At 46.1% G+C, this 22,438-nt stretch overlaps 1 protein-coding gene across 2 annotated transcripts in view; it reads right to left on the bottom strand.

Annotated features, from left to right (window-relative positions):
* The window catches only part of BMERB1 (bMERB domain containing 1), a 129,382-nt gene that overhangs the window by 66,351 nt on the left and 40,593 nt on the right, over window positions 1–22,438 (bottom strand). For both annotated transcript variants that reach the window (XM_019494828.2, XM_006261586.4), the window contains exon 2: window positions 6,552–6,675. In XM_019494828.2, coding sequence (XP_019350373.1) covers window positions 6,552–6,675 — 124 coding nt within the window. The remainder of the gene's footprint in view (window positions 1–6,551; window positions 6,676–22,438) is intronic.

Here is a 22,438-nt window from a genome sequence, read left to right as displayed (position 1 = left end):
CATTAGTTTTTAAACCCCGCCTTCTTTATAGATTATAACCAGTGATCCTGATGAGTTATCCAGCTGCCAGGGCTACAGGGCCAGGGACCCAGGTCTGCAGCCCCCTGCCCCCACAGCAGCACCCGAGCCCTGGCTGCCGCGGCTGTGGCAGCAGGGCAGAGCAGAGCGTGAAGCCCAGCTCCCCCTCCCCTGTGGGTGGTGTAGCCAGATTAGAGCTTGTGGTGGGGGACAGGTGCAGATTTACCGCTGCAGGCTTAGGGCTCCCCACCGTGCTGCCCTCCCAGTGGACACTGGGTCCACTGGGACCCAGTGTGCCAAGGCAGAGTAGGGAGGGTTGGGGAGACTTGGCACTGCCACTGCAAGCCCCATGCCACCATGGTGAAGTGCTCTGTGCACGTCTGGCAACAGCGGTGCTGGCAGCATGGAGTTGTGCCCCTCACTGCTGCTGGGCAGGCAGGGGGTGCCTCACCACAATGATGCAGGGCTTACAGCAGTGGAACCAAGCTTTCCCACCTCACTCTGTCCTGTCACACTAGGTCCTGCCTGCTGGGCTGCAGAGGCCCTGGGGGGAGGGCAGCAGGGTGGGGAGCCAGCGACCCATCCCATCCCTGAGATGAGCCACCCACAGCTCTGTCCCACTCCCCACCCAGGCCCTGTAGCCAGGCAGGCCCCAGGCTCCAAGCCCCATGCACCGCCCCAGCTGGGCAGCAGCCCTATCCCTAATCCTGCCCAACTCCCTCCCTCCCTCACTATGGGGGCCTCAATCCCCCACAATGCCAGACTTAAGTACAGGTATCTGTTCTCTAGGCTGCCTGGCAGCCATGTACATGTGTACATGTGCACATGCATATGATGCCCCGTGTCTGATCACCCTCTTCCCACTCTCCCCAGCCCTTTGCAGGCTGGAACTCTGTCGGCCTTCAAGGGGAAACCTACCATTTCCCATATTTTTCTCCTTTAAATTAAGGACAACAAAAGGTCCTTCTTCAAACATGTGGGAAGTCAGAAAAAGAACATGGGTAACATTGGACCCTTATTAAACCAATTGGGGTAGCTGATAACTGACACTGAGGAAAAAGCCAATCTCCTTAATGACTACTTCGCATCGGTCTTCCATCAGCCCAGTGGGATCACCCTGCCTAACAAGAGGCAGGATCACACGGAAAGGGAAAACCTGCGCCCACCATTACCACTGATCTTGTGAGGGAACACCTTAAGGAGCTGAAAATCCACAAATCAGCCGGCCCAGTTGGAATGCACCTAACAGTGCTAAAGGACCTAGCTGACATTATAGCATGTACTATGGTGAGCATATTGAAGAACTTGTGGTACTCGGGCGAGGTGCCTGACAATTGGAAGAGGGCCAAGGTGGTGTCTATCTTCAAGAAAGGGAGAAGGGAAGATCCAGGGAACTACAGGCCAATTAGCTTGACCTCAATCCCTGGAAAGATCCTGGAAAAAATCATCAAGGAAGCCACTACCAACATGCTAACAGAAAGTAATATTCTGAGAGAGAGCCAACACAGCTTCGTAGTAGGTAGATCTTGTCTGACCAACCTGATTTCCTTCTATGCCCAGGTGATGCATCACCTGGACAAAGGAGAAGAGGAAGATATATTCTCGGACTTCAAGAAAGCCTTTGGCCTGGTCCCATGACATCCTCATGGAAAAATTGAGGAATTGCGGCCTAGACAATTTCACAGTTCAATGGCTGGAGAACTGGCTCTAGACCCAGAGAGTGATAGTTGATAGAACCAAATCATCTTGGTGCATTGTAACCAGTGGCATCTCTCAGGGCTCTGTTCTCGGACCTGTACTCTTCAGTGTGTTTATAAATGATTCAGACTCGGGTGTTATAAGCAGACTGGCTAAGTGTGCTGATGACACCAAACTATGGGGGAGTGCAGCCACCCCAGAGGATAGGCTGGCAATCCAGGGCAACCTCGACAGACTTACAAGGTGGGTGGATTGAAAACTGATGGCATTCAACACTGAGAAATGCAAGGTGCTCCACCTTGGGAGAAAGAACCCACACTATACTTACAGGCTCGGCAGTGCTATGCTAGCTAGTACCGCATCTGAAAGAGACTTGGAGGTCATGATTGACCACAAGATTAACATGAGCCACCAATGTGACACCGCAGATGGCAAAGCAAACAAAACTTTGGTCTGCATCTTTAAACATGACCCAGGAAGTCATCCTCCCACTTTACTCGGCCTTGTTGAGACCACAGCTGGAATACTGTGTCCAGTTCCAGGCTCCACAATTCAGAAAGGATGTGGAGAAGCTCAAGAGAGTCCAGAGGAGAGTCACGTGAATGATTAGATAACAAGAGAGTATGCCTTATGAGGAGAGGCTGAGAGACATGGGATTCTTCAGCCTGGAAAAGCATAGGCTCAAGGGTGACTTGGTGGCAGCTTATAAGTATATAGGGGGTATGCATCAGGAACTGGGAGAGCATCTGTTCACCAGGGCACCCCATGGGAAGACTAGGCCCAGTGGTCACAAACTCTTGGAAGACCATTTTAGCCTGGACATAAGGAAAAACTTCTTTATGTCTGAGTTCCCAGGGCCTGGAATAGATTCCCCACCCTGCCAGAGGTGGTGCAGGCACCTACTCTGGATTCCTTTAAGAAACACTTGGATGCCTATCTTGCTGGGATCATTTGACCCTGTTGACTGCCTGCCCTTTGGGCAGGGAGCTGGACCCAATAATCTTGCAAGATCCCTTCCAGCCCTAATGTCTATGAAATCTATAAAACATGCAGGTTTTACTGCAGTTTTCCTTGGTGAACAAAAAACCCAGATCCCTGATTATAACCAAGGAACTGCCTGAAGGTACGTTACATTAGCTATGAAATCAGAAGCTAGTGTGTAATTTCCTGTAGAAAAAGACAAAGGAGTGAGGAAATGCTAATAGGCTGTGGAGCCTGCTGGGCAACCAGACCTTGCTATCTATTTTAGTACTAGACACTATGCTAACCTGGATGATTTCTCTTCACCAAATGTCCCTTGTTTTATGGCAGCACATATTTCTTTGGACAAAATGCATGCTGCAGGAAGTGTCTGTGTGATTATGGAAGTCAATGCATATGTTACCACTAAGCTATTTCAAGCCTGCAGTAAGAGTGAGTTGTATTAGCAGCCTATTAGACATTTTCTGAGATTGTTCAAATGCAGTCTGCAAAGGAAAAAAGTTTCCAATCATTTCAGTTAGAAAGCTCTGGGCAGCCTCCTCAACTGGTGGAAATTTGCATTGCTTCATTGACTTGAGTGGAGCTGCTGTTAAGGTCTGTCTACACTATGCCCCTGGACCTCTATGCCACTGTAGTCTCTGTATTTAAGAATGATGTAGTTAGCCATATTAGTTTGAAGTCAAGTAGCAGGCAGGGTAGATTTGCACTTTATAGACTAACCAAAGTATGTGCGTGTACATATATGTGCTGTATAGAAGCATAAGCTTTCATGGGCTGAAGCTCACTTCATCAAATGCTGTGAAAGGGAGTGGACAAAACATTGTATAAGAAGCAGAGATAAACTTGAATATAAGGGAAGGGGGAGAGAAAGGGAGAAGAGGGGAAGGGGTCAGTGCTGAGAGATGCAAACAAACAAGGAATAAACCCATAAGAACAAAGGAGTCACAAAAGCTAATCCAGATAATGGGATAAGAATCTATAGTGCTTGTTCAAATCATACTTAACACAATCCAGTCCACGGATAATTTCTTGTTCCACAATTTCCCATTCAAATAGTTGTTTAAAGGTTTGCTGCCTAAGAGCAGCCACCCTGAGGTCAGCAATGGAGTGTCCAAGGAGGTTAAAGTGTTCTGCCACAGGCCTGCATGTCTTTCTACAGCTGATGATTGGTGTTTATTCTTTCACATATGGATAGCCCTGTCTCTCCAATGTAGACAGTGTGTGATTCAGTCCAGTGATGATGTGAACTATTGATGTTGGGGCACAGAAGGCATCTGGGTCCATTGCAAGGCTTGGTATATAAGCAGTATATAAACTGTTTCTGTGGTTGCTCTTTGGTAGGAATTTCCTAGGAAAGCTTTAAAAACCAATTAAGAAACTATCAAGGGAAGCAAGTTCCAGTGTTGGGGGGCCTTGGACTGAGAGAGGTTCTTGCTGCCAACCTCATAGTCTTACCCCATGAATCAACAGCAAGAGCCTTCCAGATGATTTTATCTGTTGGGCATAGAGCAGCCGGATCCCAGACCATAAAGGGTTTTAAAAATCATCATCGATTCTTTGAATTATACACTGGAGCAAGTAGCCAACCAATATGGAGACTGAGCCTGCTGATGAGTTTTCAAAGTAGTTTTCCTCATTCAATAGGTTTCTCAGGCTGCTGCATGTCCCTGGGTACACTTAGGCAAAGCACACAGGTTATGGATGACACAGGGGAAGGCTGCTAAGGGTTCAAAGTTGGCTAAAGGTTTTTCTTCAGCAGCCTGACTGTCAAATCTTCAGGGTTCGCCTGCTTGCTTGAACACCTGACAGGAAATAAGGATGTTGAGAACAGCTCTAAGCATAAACACTGGGGAGCAGACTGGAAACAAGAACACGTAGGAAAAAATGAATAGAGAAAGATATAAAGGCAAGACAGACAGACTACTATGGTACTCTTTGACTGGGGCAGCTTACTTCACTCCTTGTATTCTGTTTGATATATAAAATATCAAGGACAATACAGACGTTGTGGCAAGGGTTCTGCTTGATCCCCGCTGTCCAGACAGGAGCTGAGAGCAGAGTACGTATTTGATTCCCTGGCAGCAGGTGTAACAAAAACAAGCGTGCTCTTGTTTGTCAAAGCTAGAGATCTATTGAACCTGAGGCGACTGCTGGCTGATTTTGAGGGTAGATTATGGGGCTGGCAGCCATTGGTGCCCCGCCACACACACACACCCCTCTGATTGGCCAAGGGGACCTGATGGCTCGATCCCTCACTGCTGATTGCAGCCAATCAGTTATGAGGGGTGGGGCAGCAGCCATCTTGCCATGCCAGCAGTTGCCTTCCCCTTTTCCATCCCAGCAGGCTGCACAGCTGGGCCACAGCAGCCACAAGGACTGCTGACTCCCTAGAGGGAGCCACATTTCAGTTGTGGTGGGTTTTTTGTCTTTCTCAGGGAGCCAACCCAAAGCATGGACCTCACACCTTTTCATGGAGCCCGTGCTTTTTCACGGGGCCTGCCTGAAATTGTGGTTTCTACAAAAATTGCAATTTCGGTAGGTCCCTAGTGATAGCCATACCACTCCAGCATTGTTGTTAGCAGTCTGACAGCATAGCTGTATTCAACCTTTATTTTCAAAGGCTGAAAAATATGGCTATACATTTGCTTTGGAGTGAAATTCTCTAGTATGGTACAATTTTCAAAACTGGATAGAAAAAGAGTTTGCACTATTTGTTGCTGGCTCTGTGACGACCACCCGCAGGCACCACCAGCAGCAGCAGTGGCAGCCAATCTCAGGGGGTGCACGTGCACCCACTACGCATCACCAACACCCTCCCTGCCCACTTTGCCTTAACAGGGCCATACTGGCCAGTGTCTCCGCTCGGGGGTCCCTACTTAGTCCAGAGAGCATGCCAGGGTGCTGGAGGGCTCTAGTTTAACTTAAACCAGCAAGGGGTCTGGGACAGACATTGCACAAAGTGGTTTGACCCAAATCAGTTAAGTCTGATACTACGTTCACCAGATTTATCTCAAACCACTTTCAGCTATTTTGAAACTGGCTTATGTGCACTGAATGTCTGTTCTAGTACAGGTTTAAACCAGTTTCTTATCACTTAAACTGGTTTATGTGTAATGTCTGCCCCTAGCCAAAGGGTTGGACTGACTAGCACCAGCTGAAGATCTGGTCCTGTCAGCACAGTGCTGAATTCTGACCTTAAATACTCACATTGGCTCTCTCAGGTTTCTCCTTAGTTATTGAAATCCCATTGAATAACTAAGGAGAAACCTGACAGGATCCTCGAAATCCTGTCAGGGAGTTAGGGGTTCAAGTCCCATGGGCTTTCCAATATGATTTGGACTAATATCCACTGACCTTTACCAGGATTTGTGTTCCTAAATCCCTTCTGTGTTCTGAAAATCTCTCCCATGGTAACATTTTTAATTTAATTTCTCAGAACTTGTTTTATACTCATAGCTTAATGTCTTCCATTTATGAAAAGTCAAGTCTGGCTGCTTTTAATTCAGAACATGGGCTGATCTCTTGTGACATAATTTGCCTATGGCCATTCGTCAAGTAAATAGCAGAGCCTGGATTACATTTTTGAACCACCTGACCCTGCAACCCACTAGTTGCTCTTTCAGACCTCACTCCCTCCACATACAATATGAACTCTGGTATGAAAACATGCTCTTCAGAGAAGCAGAGCTCCAACATTCCCTTTGCAAACAACAGATCACCTTTGGAGCGGGGAGGTTTGTTTGTTTCTGTTTTGTTATGTTTTAATGTCAAGCAGAAAAGTATCCCCTAAATAGTATTCCTTCCTATGTTGATTAATTTTGCATAGCATATTTCCCCGAAGAGTTGGTACTTACATAAACCTGAGTTCTGATTCTCTTCTGACTAAGACTTCCCGAAGCCTCTGGATCTTTGCCATCTCCAGTTCGATTTCCTCAGGCATCATTGTTGTTTCAGCCATAGAAATGATGTCAAGTTGATCTATGTGTGTAAAGGAAGACAGGAAATGAATGAGGCTGGTCAGACTGACTTAGTAGGACTGTTAAAGAATGCAAACAACCAGAGGGGTGCCAGGCCATAGGCTAATTAACATGGATCGGAGAGACTGTCCGAGGCAAGTCCTTTTAATTTTTCTGGCTACTTTCAGTGGTTTGTAATCACTTAAAAATAAAAGCATTCCTTTAAATCTCTAATGCAATGTGACAGGCATTTCAGTTAGTCAGAATCTATCTCCTCTGAAAAGGAAGCGTACCCCAGACGAACCCCATGGGCAATCACAGCCGCTGTGCTGTAATTCACATCACTCCGCACTTCATGTAGAAGCCAAATAGCCAAATAGTTGCTACAAAATGGATCAGGTGCAAGGATTTGTTATTGTGAGCAACTCTGTGTTGGCAGAAGTATGGACAAAGTGAACCAATAAGGATTCTTAATCTCTAGTACCTATGATTCTTCCTGGTACTCCAGTAATTGCAGTATGACAGTAGCATGGATCAAGGGGCTCACTGGTGAAGAGGCAACATACAGCCTAATCCTGTGAGGTGCTGATGTGATACTAGTATCTGTGATTTCTAGAGTTCTGGTGATTGGCTGAACATACACAACACTTTCTAGGAAGCACAAAGTGACTGGCAGGAGCAGGCCCCCTTTTGTTATTATATCAGTATAATAACAGAAGGTGTTATTGGTCTGTAGAGAAGTGTGTAGAGACGGATATACAGAGCTACATTATTATAGCTGGGTAAACTTTCAGTAGGAATCAAAAGAAACCAAAGAAGAAACAGGAGGACAGTTAAAACAAGGAAAACTGGTTATATTGTTATGATTAAAATAAACATCCACAAATCTTGGTGAAAGATCACTCCTATACTTTTTAAAAGCCTCTCAGCTGGGCAGCATGCTTATTGGCTGTAGCTGGCTATTTTTAGCCATGGAATAAACTATAATTTCTGATTCTTTGTTTGATTTTACTACCAAGAATCCTTTAACATACAGACAGCAGCACTATCAGAGCTGAGTTTACTCTTTGTAAAGCTGTGTTTCACTGCTAGATCAAAGAATCAGTACCTATCAGTTTTCTTTTTGTGGCATTTCAGTGCTACCAAGTTATTTTAACTGGCTGCATCAAAAAACCCAGCTTTGATGCAAATTTATTTTCCGAACATTTTAAACAGGATACAGGAGATCATCATGCTGATTCAAAGAATTAAAGCCAATAATTCTGACAATTAAAAAAAAAGACAAACTCATGTATAAGTTTTTTTAAAACAGCTCTTGAGAACAGGGCTAATAGAAACAAATGTGATGCTCCTTCCTTGGGTTTGTAATTATGTTCTTACCCACTAGGCACATCTATCTATAAATGTTCCTGTGTTTCTTGTGGACCAGAGAAGCTACCCCACTGTGATCTCAGCCATTCTGGAAATGAGTCAGTGCTTTGCGTAGACATCCAGGACTAAACCCTTGTCTTCTTTGCATTGTGCCAACCTTTTGAGTTTCCTGGACTGGCTAGGACATTCCCAAATTTGGGTGTCCCTGATGGATCATACATTTTAAGGCCAGATGGAATGATTGTGGTGATAATCTAGTCTCACCTCCTTCATAACACAAGCCACAAAATTTCACCTCCTTGAAGCGCAAGAACGTGTGGCTGAAATAAGAGCATCTCTTTTAGAAAGACATTTAAAGTCCAGTCCTAGGGGAGCTCTAGAGCTACTGGTGAAGAGCAATCCATCTAAGTCTGTGGTTAGCCTCCTCTAATTGGAGACACCTTATGATGCCATGTCTGACTATGGTGAACTGCCAAGAACTCAACCCTCAACCTGTGTAGCAAGAGAGATGCAGTGCACTGGGCATTGCTCTGAGCATAGCTCTGTGGCTGTGCCCATGCTGTTGGAAAGGGTGTGGAATCCTAATAGAGCTAGGGATTAAAAAAACAGGTGGGGAGGAGTGAAGGGAGCTAAAGGCGACATGAGAACTTGAGTTAAAGTCAGAGGTGGGAGAAAACCTACAGCTGGGAGTGTGGGGAGCTGCACTGATGGAGGGGAACAGATGGCCACTTCAGATGAGAAACGATGGTTCATCAGGGAGGAAGAGCAAAGGAATGAAAGGTAGTATGAAAGTGGTGGGTTTATGGAAATCAAGTAATAAATTACTATTAATATTATTACTATTAATATACAAATTAAGGGCTAACTACATCATTTGTATAGAGTCTCCAGCTTTCAAGACCTCTACCTTCTTAAAAGGTATGGCTGAGAGCTGCCTTAGTGGAGAATCTGAGAGAATTGTTAGGTGGCATGTTCTGTTGCTTGCTTTGTTTCTGCAGCCTTAGGAAAATCATCAGCCTACCAGTGCCTGAGTTTTCCTCCTTCTAATGTTGCAAGTGATACTATTTACCCAATCTGACAGCAGTGTCCTACGTCATAACAAATGCATATGTATAAAATCCTTCGAGCTCTTTGGATGCAAAATGCCTTAGCATCATGTTAACAAGCTTAGGCCTTTTATATAGCTTTTAATATGCACGGCCCAAGTTCTCTGCTGTAAGTTAAGCCTCATTAGGATGCTGAACAAACCTTGTCCACAAGGCCAGTGCTAGGTAGGCCCTGACAGAGCCACACCTGCATCTTCATAACATGAAGGAGGAACATTTAATATTATTGAAAATAAATATGAGCTGATACTGCAATTGCATATGTGTGAGTTTGTGTGTGTCAGCCAACTGCTTCTTTGCATATACTGCTGTTAGAGAAATGAAAGCTCAGGCTCTGGTAGTGAGCCAAGATTCATAAAGCATGAGTGGAGGCAATACTAAGATTAGTCATAGCGTGCGACAGCACTAGAATATTTTGCCTGGTCTGCAGTCACTGGAATTAATTTCAGTGGAGAAGAAAAAATGTAATATTAATACTATATGAACAAAAAGAGATTATCATGAAAATAATTACTATGTAGAAATAAAGCTATCAAAGATACTGCTTATAATGAGAAAGACTGGAAAGTAAAGGCAAAGAAAATTACACATATTTTTCCTTCAGTCTAAATGCAGACTTGTATAGTTAAACTGGATATTAATTTAATGATCACATTTCATCCCCACTACGCCATCCATAAAAGGAACATTAGCCACCTGCAAGGAAAAGCACCAAAAAGAAAATGTACTTTAAGTCAATATATACAAAGAAAATTGTGGAAAAGGCCTGGAATGATACAATGAGAAATAGGAGGATATACATTTCTAACTATTGGCATTTTCAGACAGATTTGTAAGAAAAACAGTGATAAAATCCAATGAATAATCACTAAATATTCTGGTACAGTTGATTTACATGGTTATAGCATCATTCATTGAGAAGCCTGCTGTGCTTTGCAAGCATTAAGTGATTTAGCCTCATAAGGCCCCAAGAGGAAAGTACTATCCACATCTTAACAGGAGATGAACACAAAAAATAACTGATGTGTCCAAGGTCACACAGGAAATTTATGCAAGAGCCTGGTATTTCAGCTTCCATTCCTATGCCACAAGCACAAGGCAGTGGTGGTTGTTGTTATTATTAATAAAGCAGTAGTATATATAGGCCTGACCTGCAATCAGAGCTCCATTGTATGAGGAACTGTGTAGAAGTATAGTAATGAACAATCCATGGCCCAAATCATTTCCATTATCAACAAAAAATATAGGCCAGAAGAGATGAAACAACCAATATCTTACTAAGTTCTGTTTATCAATGCAATAGGCCCAGAGGAAGCACAGATCATGTTCCACTACTTTCTGTCACTTTTGACTTGTATGATTAACTGCCTTCATTTAGCCTCTCAGGCTAGGGACAGACATTCAAACAGCCTGAGCTTAAATTGATTCAATCTTTGCAGGTTAGTCTAACCTGGCTAGGCTGAACCGGTTTGTAACCGTTCAGACATCCCCTCTGGACTGAAGAAATGCAGGCACATGCCTGCAGTGGCTTAGGCTAGAAGTCAGGGGGCACTAAAGCAGCCCTCCTTTCCCTTCTACAGTGCTGAGCTGGGGGGGGGGGGGGGGGGCATGGCCAGGCCGTGGTAGGACCTCTGATTAGGGAGGGGTGTAAACCTCCACCCTGCCTGCACTGTCCCAGGCTTTTCCCCACTCCCTGCTCAAGAGGCAAGAGTGTTGCCAGAGCACAGCCCCTGCCCCCCCCCCCCCAGCCCTCCTGGAGGGGGATCCCAGCTGCCAGGGCTTTGGGGCCAGCAACCCAGGTCTACAATTCCCTACCCCCAACAGAAGGCAGTGGCTGCTGTAGCAGAAGGAGCACAGAGTCAGCTCCCCCAATGCTGCCTGCCTGCTGAGGGTGAAGGTGGGGGTGGGGCCAGCTCTCAGTGGCAGCACACACTTCTGAGGGGTAGGGGGGACCCATGCCCCCCAGATCTGTGTGGGGGGTGGGGGCAAGGCAGGTGCACACTGTGTGTGGCTTCCCTGAAGGGCTAATAGCATGTCACTCTGGGTCCACATGCCACCAACCAGGTGGGCACTCCTATGGGAAGCTGGCTGGGGGCTGAGGGAGTGGGGAGGTGTTGGGGAAAGCTGCACATGGAGTGCCCGGCCAGCGGCACATGGACTTGGAGTGGTGCAGTATTGGCCCAAGCGGGCTCCACACCTCCATGTGCAGTTTCCCTGAAGGTCGGATACCACGCCGCTCTGCGTCCACGCACTGCCAGCCAGGCAGGCTCTCTATGTGGGGCTTTCCCCAACACCTCCCCGCTCCCTCAGTCCCCAGCCAGCTTCCTGCAGGAGTGCCCACCCAGCCAGCAGCATGTAGACCCAGACTGGCGTACTATCAGCCCTTCAGGGAAGCCACATGTGGAGGCGTCGAGCCTGCTCAGGCTGATACTGTGCTGCTTGTGATCCACGTGCCACTGGCTGGGCAGGCACTCCATGTCCTTCCCTAACACCTTCCTGCTCCCACAGCCCCCAGCCAGCTTCCCCCCAGCCAGCCAGTCAGCTCAGCCCCCGACTAGCTTCCTCTCCAGCCCTGCTGGTGCCCCCCAGCCTTGACCTGCAACCCCCAGCCCCCTGCAAGTCCCACTTACAGGGTCCAGGAAGGAAAGTGAGCTGAGCCAAGCCTTGGGTAACTAAGAGCCTCAGGCCCCACCCTTTCCCCCTCTCTCCCCCTCTCTGGACAGGGTTAGGGGTTTCCGGTCTTTTTTGCAATTAGCTCTTGCAGGGTGGAACTCTGCCAGCCTGCAGAGCTTTTAGCAAAACTGGGAAATCCGTGGGTTTCTCTGCTAAAAGGTAAAATGTGTTTTTTCTCTGATAAAATAGGGAAATCCATGGTTTTCTCTGTTTTTCCATGGGAAACGGAAAACCCAGATTCCTGCATGACAGGCAAGCAAGCTAGCAGGGTTTATCAGTGTTTATCAGCCCATCAACAAAACAAAAGCTTCTGTCATTAGTTCAGGCTCTTCTTAAACACTGTTTTCCAAGGAAGGGACAGAGGGACATTACCAGCTGACTTGTTACTTAGCTCCAAAAGACCTAAGCTGACATTGTTCTGCCTGCCTGTCCCAGTGAATTAGACACACACACACACACACACACACACACCCCTCTCAGCATTAGCCAGCATACCACATGCCTAGGGTCTGTGGGGCTGGGGTCCATGCTGTGGGAGATGAGAAGGAGGAAGGGGGGGATCCCTGCTTGACCAGTGAGCAGCAAGGGGGAAGTGGGACAGGAGGAAGCCAGCCAGACTCTGCTGTACCTGCAGTTTCCACCAGAGCTCTGGCCAAGAAGCATAGGGGGTAGGGCCAGCTCTGCTCTCTGGAGCAGACAGCCCCACCTAGAGCTGCAAAGCACCTGGGATGCTGGGGGACTCTGGTTTTACTTATACTAGGAAGGGGTCTAGGACAGACATTGCAAAAACTGGTTTGATCCAAATCAGTAAAATTTGATGCTACATTCAACCAGGATTATTTTAAACCAGTTTCAGCCATTTTGAAACTGGTTTATGTGCACTGAACTTATGTTCTGTTACAGGTTTAAACCAGTTTCTGATCACTTAAACTGGTTTGTGTAATGTCTGTCCTCAGCCTCAGAGGCTCTCAAAAAAAGATGCTAATTGATACCCACTGCAGCACTGATCTTTCTTAAGGGAAACACCAGTTCACTGAAAACCAGACTGGCCAACTTGTTCAAAAACACAAATATTGATCCTTTAGATTAAAATGATTTTAGACCAGTGGTCTCCAACCTTTTTCAGTGGAAGATCATTTTTTGAATTAAATTTCAGCCCAGGATCTACCACACCTCCCACTAGTAGGTCAGTCTGTGTGTGTGGGGGGAGGGGGTGGTGCATGGTAGAACCTGGCCTGCAATTTAACTCAGCACCACACTAAGCGAGAGAGAGGGATGGGGCAGGGCTGGGGTGAGGGGGCCCCAGTTGGGCTGGGTAGTGAGACTGGGGCACGAGGGGGGCTCCCGTCTGCACCCCAGCGGAAGCACATGCCCCACCAATCTGTGCACAGGGTGGAGGCAGCTGGGTGCTGGGACGATCACTTGTTCAGGAGCACGGGGGGGGGGGGGGGGGGGTGTGCTCCTGCCGCTCTGTGCAGCCACACAAAGGACCAGGGTGCACGTGCTCCCTATCTGTGAGCAGGGAAGAGGTGGCTGCTGTGCACTGCATCCTGGGCCAGCTGCAGCAGGGCTCAGTACACAGCACACAGCAGCTGCCTTCACCCTGCTCACAGATGGGGGCATGTGCCCCCCATGCCTCTGCCGGGCTGCATGGAGTGGTGGGAGCCCCTGCCCCCACAACCCTGGATGAACAATTGCCCCAGCACTGGGTGGGCCTGGGGCCTGACACTATCTGCCTCCAGCCACTGGGCTGAGCCATGCCTGCAGCAGGATGCAGTGTAGTCAGGTCCCAGCCCGGCCAAGTGTTGGGATGATCACTCGTCCAAGGGCATGGAGCGGGGGGGCAGATCCCGCTGCTGTGTGCAGCCTGGAAGAGGCCTGGAGGGCATGTGCCCCCTCATTTGTGCTGGAGCAGAGGTGGCTGCTGCTGTGCTTTGTGTCCTGAGCCCCACTGCAGCTGGCCTGGGAGAGGTGTACAAAACCCAGTGCACAGCAGCAGCCACCTCCATCCTGGCTCAGCCGGGGGGGACGTGCTCCCTGGGCCTCCGTGAGGCTGCACACAGCAGTGGGAGCCCTCTGTGCCCCTGGACAATATCCTGACCACCTGGCCCAGCTCGGCTGGGGCCCCACTCACCTGAGCCCTGTCCCTGCCTCTGCTCCACTCCGTCCCTTACCACAGGATCTCAATCTGGCCCCCTGCCCTTTCCCTCCCCCACAGACTGCCCTGCTGGGATGGGGGGGCACACACACATATACGTGCACACACTTAGCACCCCGCAGCCTCAAGATTGTCTGGCAGAGGCTCCAGGATCACCCAGTCGATCGTGATCGACTGGTTGGTGACCATTGTTTTAGACCATTGCTGGGTGGATAATTTGAAGTCTAAGGCACCATATCTCATTTTCAGTTGTCCAAGTCTCCTCATAATAAAATAATGCTAGTTAAACTTTCATAAATGGCTAGATTTAATTGAAAAGACAAATCAAAGCTTTTGCAAGTTTTCTCAAGTGTTCAGTAAAATAAACCCCCTAATATTGGAGTTTCTAAGTGCTTGTAGAGCATTATTATTCCTAGTGAAACAAGTGTGCTCTGAACACTTGCATTCATATAATAAAACTTGAACTTTCAATATCACTGATGAACAGTACAGAAACAAGCAGGAGGTACAGGTTAAATGCAGATGAGAAGAGAACCAGATGGTACAGCTTAAAAAACAACATGCTTGGTAGAAACTGAAATAGCTACATTATGCAGGGAAATTAATTGGTACAGTAGAAAATGATATTCTAAATAAAGAATGTATGTAAAGAGAATCAGGTGACTCATTTCATTACTCACTAACTTATCACCTGGAAAAATGAACTGAATGTAGCCATCTACCAATACAGCACATCTTGTTCTGTTCTGTGCAATGTGTTCAGTGCTCTTGTACAATAATATGTCTTGGATTTAACATATGTGGTAGTAGAATGGGGTGAATAATAATTAATTTGTTCTGGAAAGAAAGAGACTCAATTTCCAATCCAGCCTGCTGCAGGAATTGGTCATTGTGAATGCTAAAGATAATGTAATATGGTGCATCTGTGAAGATGTATTTAGTCAATGTTTTAAACGCAATACAAACAGATGTGACATATTTTATTTCCATTGTCTCCAAAGGGCAGACAGTATTGTGCTTTCTTAAATGGGATGGCAAGGCTTTTTATGTAGGAAAGCCTCTGTGCCTAAGGGCTAAAGCTTATTGAAGTCTTTATAAGACTCCCACTGACTTCCGTGAACCTCAGCATTCCCCACCTTTCTTGTTTGTCATCATTTCTGGAGAGAGAAAATTAAAAATAAATTATTGGAAACCTGTAGCGGTAAACTAAGCACCTGTGTTGGATAAGGGTAGAAAGCTATATTATCTGTTTTGAAGTACATAAAATCATCTTTCAGTGCTCCTTATTGGCTGCTTCCTTGAATGTTATTGCATTGTTCATATTTCAATAGGGTTTAAAGTGCCAATCAGGATCAGGGCCCACTGTGCAAAGTACTGTACAAATACATCCCATCCTTCCCTTGAAGAGATTATAATCTCCAGTTCTTTTAGTCTTGGGAAGGCTTGCAACTATCTAAGCTTCCTCTCCTGCTCCCAGGGCATCCTTTTTCCTTTAGTCACTGATAATCACTATCACCCATCCCTTCACACAGGAAACAGGACAGCATCTGTCTCTGCTGATAAAGTCTAAATTACTAAAATAGGTCAAGTTTCTTCCACATTTCACCCAGAACAGGGCTGGCAACAGCATTTGGTCTAGGAAAGGCTGAAACAGATTTATGTGCTGTCTGTTTACAGACAGCTCTCCCACTATACGTTGTGGCCATGTGTTTTTGAATGCCATGTGAAGGAAGAGAACTTGGATTCTTCTGTACTAGAACAACCCTTTAATCAAGCTTGTACCAGAGATTCTTGGTCATTTGTAGCTGGCTGGTCAGGGCTGTATAAGGGCTCAATATATCACCTCTTCACGGTTACATTTGGGTTCATAGATTAACTTCTTAGGGCAACTATTCTCAACCACAGTGCTGGGTACCCTGGAGTGCCACTAAAACCTTTGAAGGGTGACTCAAGGAAAGCTAAGCAGATAAGTGAAGACTTAGACTTGTCCCTGGCAGGAGGATCCCTCACCTCCGCTGCCCAGCCTTTCTGAAAGGATGTAAGCACTGTAATATATAAATTAGTTGTGAAATTGCATGTCACTCAATTCACAAAAGTTATGGAGGTGCCTCCAGTCCAGTGAGTGGTGTCTTAAGTCCAAAAAGGTTGAGAACCACTGACTTAGGGCTACATCAGAGCTCTACAGTTCACTGACTAAAGGTGACACTGATCAAACACAGGAAACCTACCAGCCTCTAAGGGTTCCCTGCCTTAGGGAACAGATGGCCCCTGAGCTGCATACCTGCTAACAGATATCAGCATTACAAGGATGGGTGGATGAGCTCTGGGTGCTGTCTAAGGCAGGGAAGAGCAAGAATGGAGCGAATCCCCCTCCCCCAACCCCCACCACCTGCAACCTTTCAGCTTCAGCTCCAACAGTGGTGCAGGACTATGTGTGAGAGTGAAAGGGACCCAGGGAAACATAGCTCTGTCAAGCAGCAGTGTGTGGTGGTACAGAGGAGCAGCTGACATTCACTGCTGCTGGAAGGAGAGGTTGCCCCATTTTTTTGCTGTGGAAAACAGGAGGTGTTTGGCCGTTTGACATGCATGTCTTCAGCAAAAAAGTGAGGTGGCATCTTTCCTTAGCAGCAGGAAACTGAAGCTGTGCCACTGCCTGCTGCCAGAGGCTCCAGAGCCCTGCAAGGAAGATAAAGGAGGAGGGAGGACTGCCCCCCGGGGCCAGTCCTGGCCAGTTATGCCTCTGACGGGTATGTGACTGACCAGAATGCCTTTGTGACAGGGAGCCTATTTCATTTCAGAATCCCCACATCTCCATGTTTCTGAAATACTGTTTTAAATTTCCAGTTCTTGGGAAATTTTCAAAATATTTATCTTTCCCATGAACAGGAAATCCCAAATTTCATCCATCTCTATCCACCGGCCACTTTAGAGACCACTTTTATCACAAGAGGTTATTGATAGTCAAGAATAAATACTTCATCTCCATATTACATCCTGCTTTTCATGATCAGGAATCCTACAGGTCTGAAGAACTTGTACAGAGAAACTCAGACATTCCTGGGAGGATCAAAAGGAATTTGGGTGCATTTAAGCTTAAGTGTAACTTGCTGAAGGTTAAAAATGGAGTTTGAGAAGTGATCCTGTAGGGGTAGTTAAAATCATGTGTAATGGCACTGTTATAGATTTCAGCTGCTGAGTAAATATCACTCTGTTGCAGTTGGAGAGAATAAGCAAAGAATGCCTTCCCTCACACAGAATCTTAGTAGAAATGGACTTTTTATGTAACCAAATGGAAACATAGGGAATATGAATAATGTAATTAACAGCCAAGAAAGACAGATACATCCTGAGTATACAAGAGGAACAAATATTTTCTGTATACTACAGACAGAAAGATTGGAGTATAGTTTTTTTTAATTTTTCTGAATTAAATGCAATTTTTCCGTTGAAGAAAAAGAGCATGCAAGTAATGCAACTTGCTGTTCTTTCTATTCCAGCTGCCTTCTTTCTTACAATATTTGGCCTGCCTTTCTATCTTGTTGAACATCAGTATTGAATATCTGATGTGAGATGTGATAGTTACAGCTACAGCAGAACACATTTACAATTAAGTTGTTTCAGGCACAGCTCAAGTCTGTTATACCTTTAATGTAATGAGTTCATTTTTTTAAAATAATCTGATCAAGATCCACTAAAGACATGTACATGACTAAAACAGTCATTAAACCAAAACTGAAGTTTCATTATAAATGGACCTCTCTGGAATAAACCTTCAAAATGTATAAGCTTTTCAGGCAAAAAGGATGTCAACTCTAGGAGCCTGCAAAGTCTGTCACACACTTTCTCCCGGGCTCCTTGCTTTCTTCCTCTTTCAGGCACCATTTTCAGAGAAAGAGATGAAGTGTTCTACATCCGACTACATGAAGGTGGGGTGTGATTATAATGACAGCTGGTGAAAGGTCAGAGGGTTTAGCAAAGAAAAAAAAGCAGGAAGCAAAATGGCAGAATTAACTGCACTCTTTTCATTAGTTTTAGTTGACAGTGGCTGAAACTCCACCATAAACTAGCTCCTGATAACTAGGATGCTTCTGTACCATTAAACAGAATAAATAATAGACTCATAAAAATTAGGGTTGGAAGGGACCTCAGGAGGTCATCTAATCCAACCCCCTGCTCAAGGCAGGACCGTTACCAACTATATTATCCCAGCCAAGGCTTTGTCTATCTGCATCTTAAAAACCTCAAGGATGGAGACTCCACAACCTCTCTGGGCAACCTGTTCCAGTGTTTTACTACCCTCCTAGTGAGAAAGTTTTTCCTGATATCTAACCAAAACTTCCCTTGCTGCAACTTGAGACCACTGTTCCTTGTTCTGTCATCTGCCACCACTGAGAACAGTCTAGCGCCATCCTCTTTGGAAAGTCTTCAGGTAGTTGAAGGCTGGTATTAAATCCCCTCAGTCTTCTCTTCTCTAGACTAAATATGCCCAGTTTCCTCAGCCTCTCCTCATAAGTTATGTGCCCCAGCCCACGAACCATTTTCATTGCCCTCCGCTGGACTTTCTCCAATTTGTCCACATCCTTTCTGTAGTGGGGGGCCCAAAAGTGGACATAGTACTCCAGATGTGGCCTCACCAGTGCCAAATAGAGGGGAAGAATCATTTCCCTCAATCTGCTGGCAACACTCCTACTAATGTAGCCCAATATCCCACCAGTGTTCTTTGCAACAAAGGCACACTGTTGGCTCATATTCAGCTTATTGTCCACTGTAACCCCCAAGTTCTGTTCTGCAGAGCTGCTGCCCGGCCAGTCAGTCCCTAGCCTGGCTGAGATTTTTCCATCCTAAGTGCAGGGCTTTGTACTTGTCCTTATTGAACCTCATACAATTTCTTTTGGCCCAATCCTCCAATTTGTTGACGTCTCTCTGAATCCTAGTCCTACCTTCCAGTGTATTTACTACTCCCCCTAGTTTGGTGTCATTTGCAAACTTGATGACGGTGCACTCTATGCTGTCTTTCCAGGTCACTGATGAAGATATTGAACAAAACTGGCCCCAGGACCAACCCCTGGTGCACTTTACTTGGTACTGGCTGCCAACTAGAAATCAAGCCATTGATTACTACCCTCTGAGCCCAATGATCCAGCTAGTTTTCTATCCACAGTACTGTCCATTCATCCAACCAACCCATACTTCCTTAGCTTGCTTGCCTTGTTGAAGTCAAGGTATATCTCATCCACTGTTCTCCCCACATCCACAGAGCCAGTCATTTCATTATAGAAGTCAATCATTTTGGTCAAACATGATTTGCCCTTGGTGAATCCATGTCGACTATTTCTAATTATCTTCTTCTCCTCCAAGTGCTTAGAAATGGATTCCTTGCAGACCTGCTCTATGATTTTTCCAGGGACTGAGGTAAGGCTGATCAGTCTGTAGTTCCCCAGATTCTCCTCCTTCCCTTTCTTAAAGATGGGCACTATATTTGCCCTTTTCCCTTTGTCCTCCAGGACCTTTCCCAATCACCAAGAGTATTCAAAGTTAATGGCCAGCAGCTCTGCAGTTGCATTAGGTTCGCCAGTTTCCTCAGCACCCTTGGGTGCACTGCATCTGGACTCATGGACTTGTACACATCCAACTTTTCTAAATAATCCCTAGCCTGTTCTTTTGCCACTGTTGGCTGCTCATTTCCTCCCATAACTGTGCAGCCAGGTGCAGTAGTCTGGGAGCTGAGCTTGCTTTTGAAGACCAAGGTCAAAAGGCACCGAGTATTTCAGCCTTTTCTGCATCATCTGTCACTAGGTTGCCTCCCCCATTCAGTAAAGGATCCACACTTTCATGATCTTCTTGCTACTGACAAATCACCCCATCAGTCTCATTTCCTCTATCTAAGGTATATTAAATACTTGCTCATCTGACTGACTGGAGGAGATTGTGTTCAAACCCAACCTTGTGGTGTGGATGAAATAGCACAGTGATAGGACACAGTTTTGCTGTCCATACTCTAGACAAGAAAACGCAGTTATATTTTCAGGCTAGATATAACCTTAGATTTCCTATTCAGAATAGTGCCTAGATTAAAAGCCACAGTGTGACCCAATTTTAAAATCAGATAAGCAAAGACAATCAAAATGATTGCTGTGTGGGATTACCTGCTACACTTCCAAAAGTTAATGCCCTCTTTGCTTCATATGCAATAGCTTCTTGTGCAGAGGTACTCTTTGAGTTGCTTATGCTGTACTTTTTCTTCCTTATCTTCAATATTTAGCCTTTTATTTTTGTATTATTCACCACTGCAAAAAGTCTGTTGGCAGCATTGCATTCCTTTCTGTTCCAAAGTGATTATGGATGAACTGTTTCTAAGGATGTACTTAGGTGTTTTGCTGAATTTGGTCTTAAGTGGTTGCATTTTTTTAGCTTTCTAGCTTTTCGATCATATTCTGCCCCTTGTTCTCTGTCCCAGGACGAAAGAGAAGAGGGATCAGGAAGCCCTGCCTGCGGGGCTCAGTGTGGAAAAAAATAGTGAAATAAAGAAGGGAGTACCAAAAAACTACTTACCTGCAGGAGAAACAAGACCAGAAGGACGAGGAGAAGAGCCCGCACAGTTCACAAGCTGTGATTTTGTGCAATTAAAGCCGGTGGGTGATGTCACGGGAATGCGCCGGCCAGTGGGGATAAAAGCGGCCACTGGCAGTGAGGCAGGGAGAGTGAGTGAGGAGGAGGAGGTTCTCCATGCCGGCAATGGGCAGAGCTGGCATGAACAGGGAACGCCTGGGCAATGGGCGGCAGCTGGGGCAATAAGGTTCCCTCGCACCAAGGGGACCAAGGGGGAGCCCCAGGAGGGAAGAAGTATCAGGGGTGACTTTCCTCTTGCGCTTCCGAAGAAGTTCAGCGACAGAGGTTCTGAACAACGGAACGCCGAGCACGGTGACCCAGAGGACCAGGCTGAGATCTATCTCGGGGAAACAGAAGGTTTTTCACCCAACCACTCCCAGGTACCGGGCCAGGAACCTGGGCTGGGAGCGAAAAGGGGAGAGAGACCCCACAAGACCAGCATCGGGGGAAGACTCCCAAGTACAGGCAGGAATGCGGGAAAAGCCAGCCAGTAGGACACCAGACGGGAAGACCCTTTTTGGGGTTCCTTGTTTTTTTCTTTTCTTCATTTTGTTTCTTTACCCCTGCTTGACGGGGAACCTGTGCTGACCCCAGGAATAGAGCCGACAGGCTCAAAGGGGCCTCGGGCATAGGGCCAGAAACAACCAAAGATCCTGTCCAAGGAGGAGAGAGGGGCACAATTAGGCACAAGGAACATCTACTGAAGACAGGCAGCCCTGTTAAGACCTGGTGCCCCACCAGAGGTTGGCGTAAGGTTGGGGTGTAGGGGAGGTAAAGCCCCACGAACATCCCACGAGTGGAGTGGTCATCCCTGAGGGGACCTTCGAGGCTATCCCCCCCACTGAAGTAACATTCAAAGACATGGCAGGGGAGTTCAGGGGAGGCCAGAGGGACAACTGAAGCCCACTTTGGGGTACCCACGAAGTCAGAGAGCATGTGCCCTCCACAGCACGGGCCAAGGCTGCACGCAAGCAGACGTTTGAAGCCAGGCAGGTGCATTCTCATTCAGAAGATGTATGTTGAGAAATGCCTATTGAAGGAAGTTCTGCCTAAAGATCTTGTTTGTCTTTTCACTGTCTCCAAACTAATTAAATCTTTCTTTTATCTTATTTGTTCCCTTGAGAATATTCTAAGATGTAATTAATCCTGGTTTTGTGTTTTGTCAATTTTTAACAGTTCAAATTCCCTATGTGTGTCATTATATAGCCCCTTAGCACTACACTTCCCCTTAGGAACATTATCTCCCTAGTCTAAGAACCATCAGCATATCTCATTTTTTGTGAAGAAAAAACTTAATGACAACCTTAACAGTCAGCTCATCTGTCACTCGCTGCTCACTCCTTGTCCAAGACTGAGACCCTGTGTACTCTGTGGTAAAGATCCTGAGTTCTTCAATTCTAATGTGATACACTGAACATTTTAAAATAAAATAAGTTAAATAAATGAATGAATGTGAACAATACAGTCCATACAGCATAGATTTCATAGATTTCATTAGGAATGGAAGGGATCTCGTGAGGTCATCAAGTCCAGCCCCCTGCCCAAGGGGCAGGAAGTCAGCTGGGGTCAGATCACCCCAATAAGATAAGCATCCAAGTGTTTCTTAAAGGTTTCCAGGGTAGGTGCTTGCAATATTTTGACATGAAATCATTTTATTCACATTGTCCCTAAATTTTTCGTTTTCTCAGTTCCTCTAGTTTTATATGTAAACACATACATCTAACCTAGAATTTTTCTGCTGAGTGAAACTGGAAGCTTTATGAGAGAGGCAATATTTTTGTGGGGATTTTGGCACCTGAGAAAATTTGGAGGGCTGTTTGAGATTCTAGGAAAAACATATTCTCTGGTTATTTCTACAAATGATTGCT

This window comes from Alligator mississippiensis, chromosome 13 (genome assembly GCF_030867095.1).
Source record: "Alligator mississippiensis isolate rAllMis1 chromosome 13, rAllMis1, whole genome shotgun sequence".
NCBI classification, from domain to species: Eukaryota; Metazoa; Chordata; order Crocodylia; family Alligatoridae; genus Alligator; species Alligator mississippiensis.
Note: the sequence above shows the minus strand (reverse complement) of the source record. Positions and strands in the feature narration are given on the sequence as shown.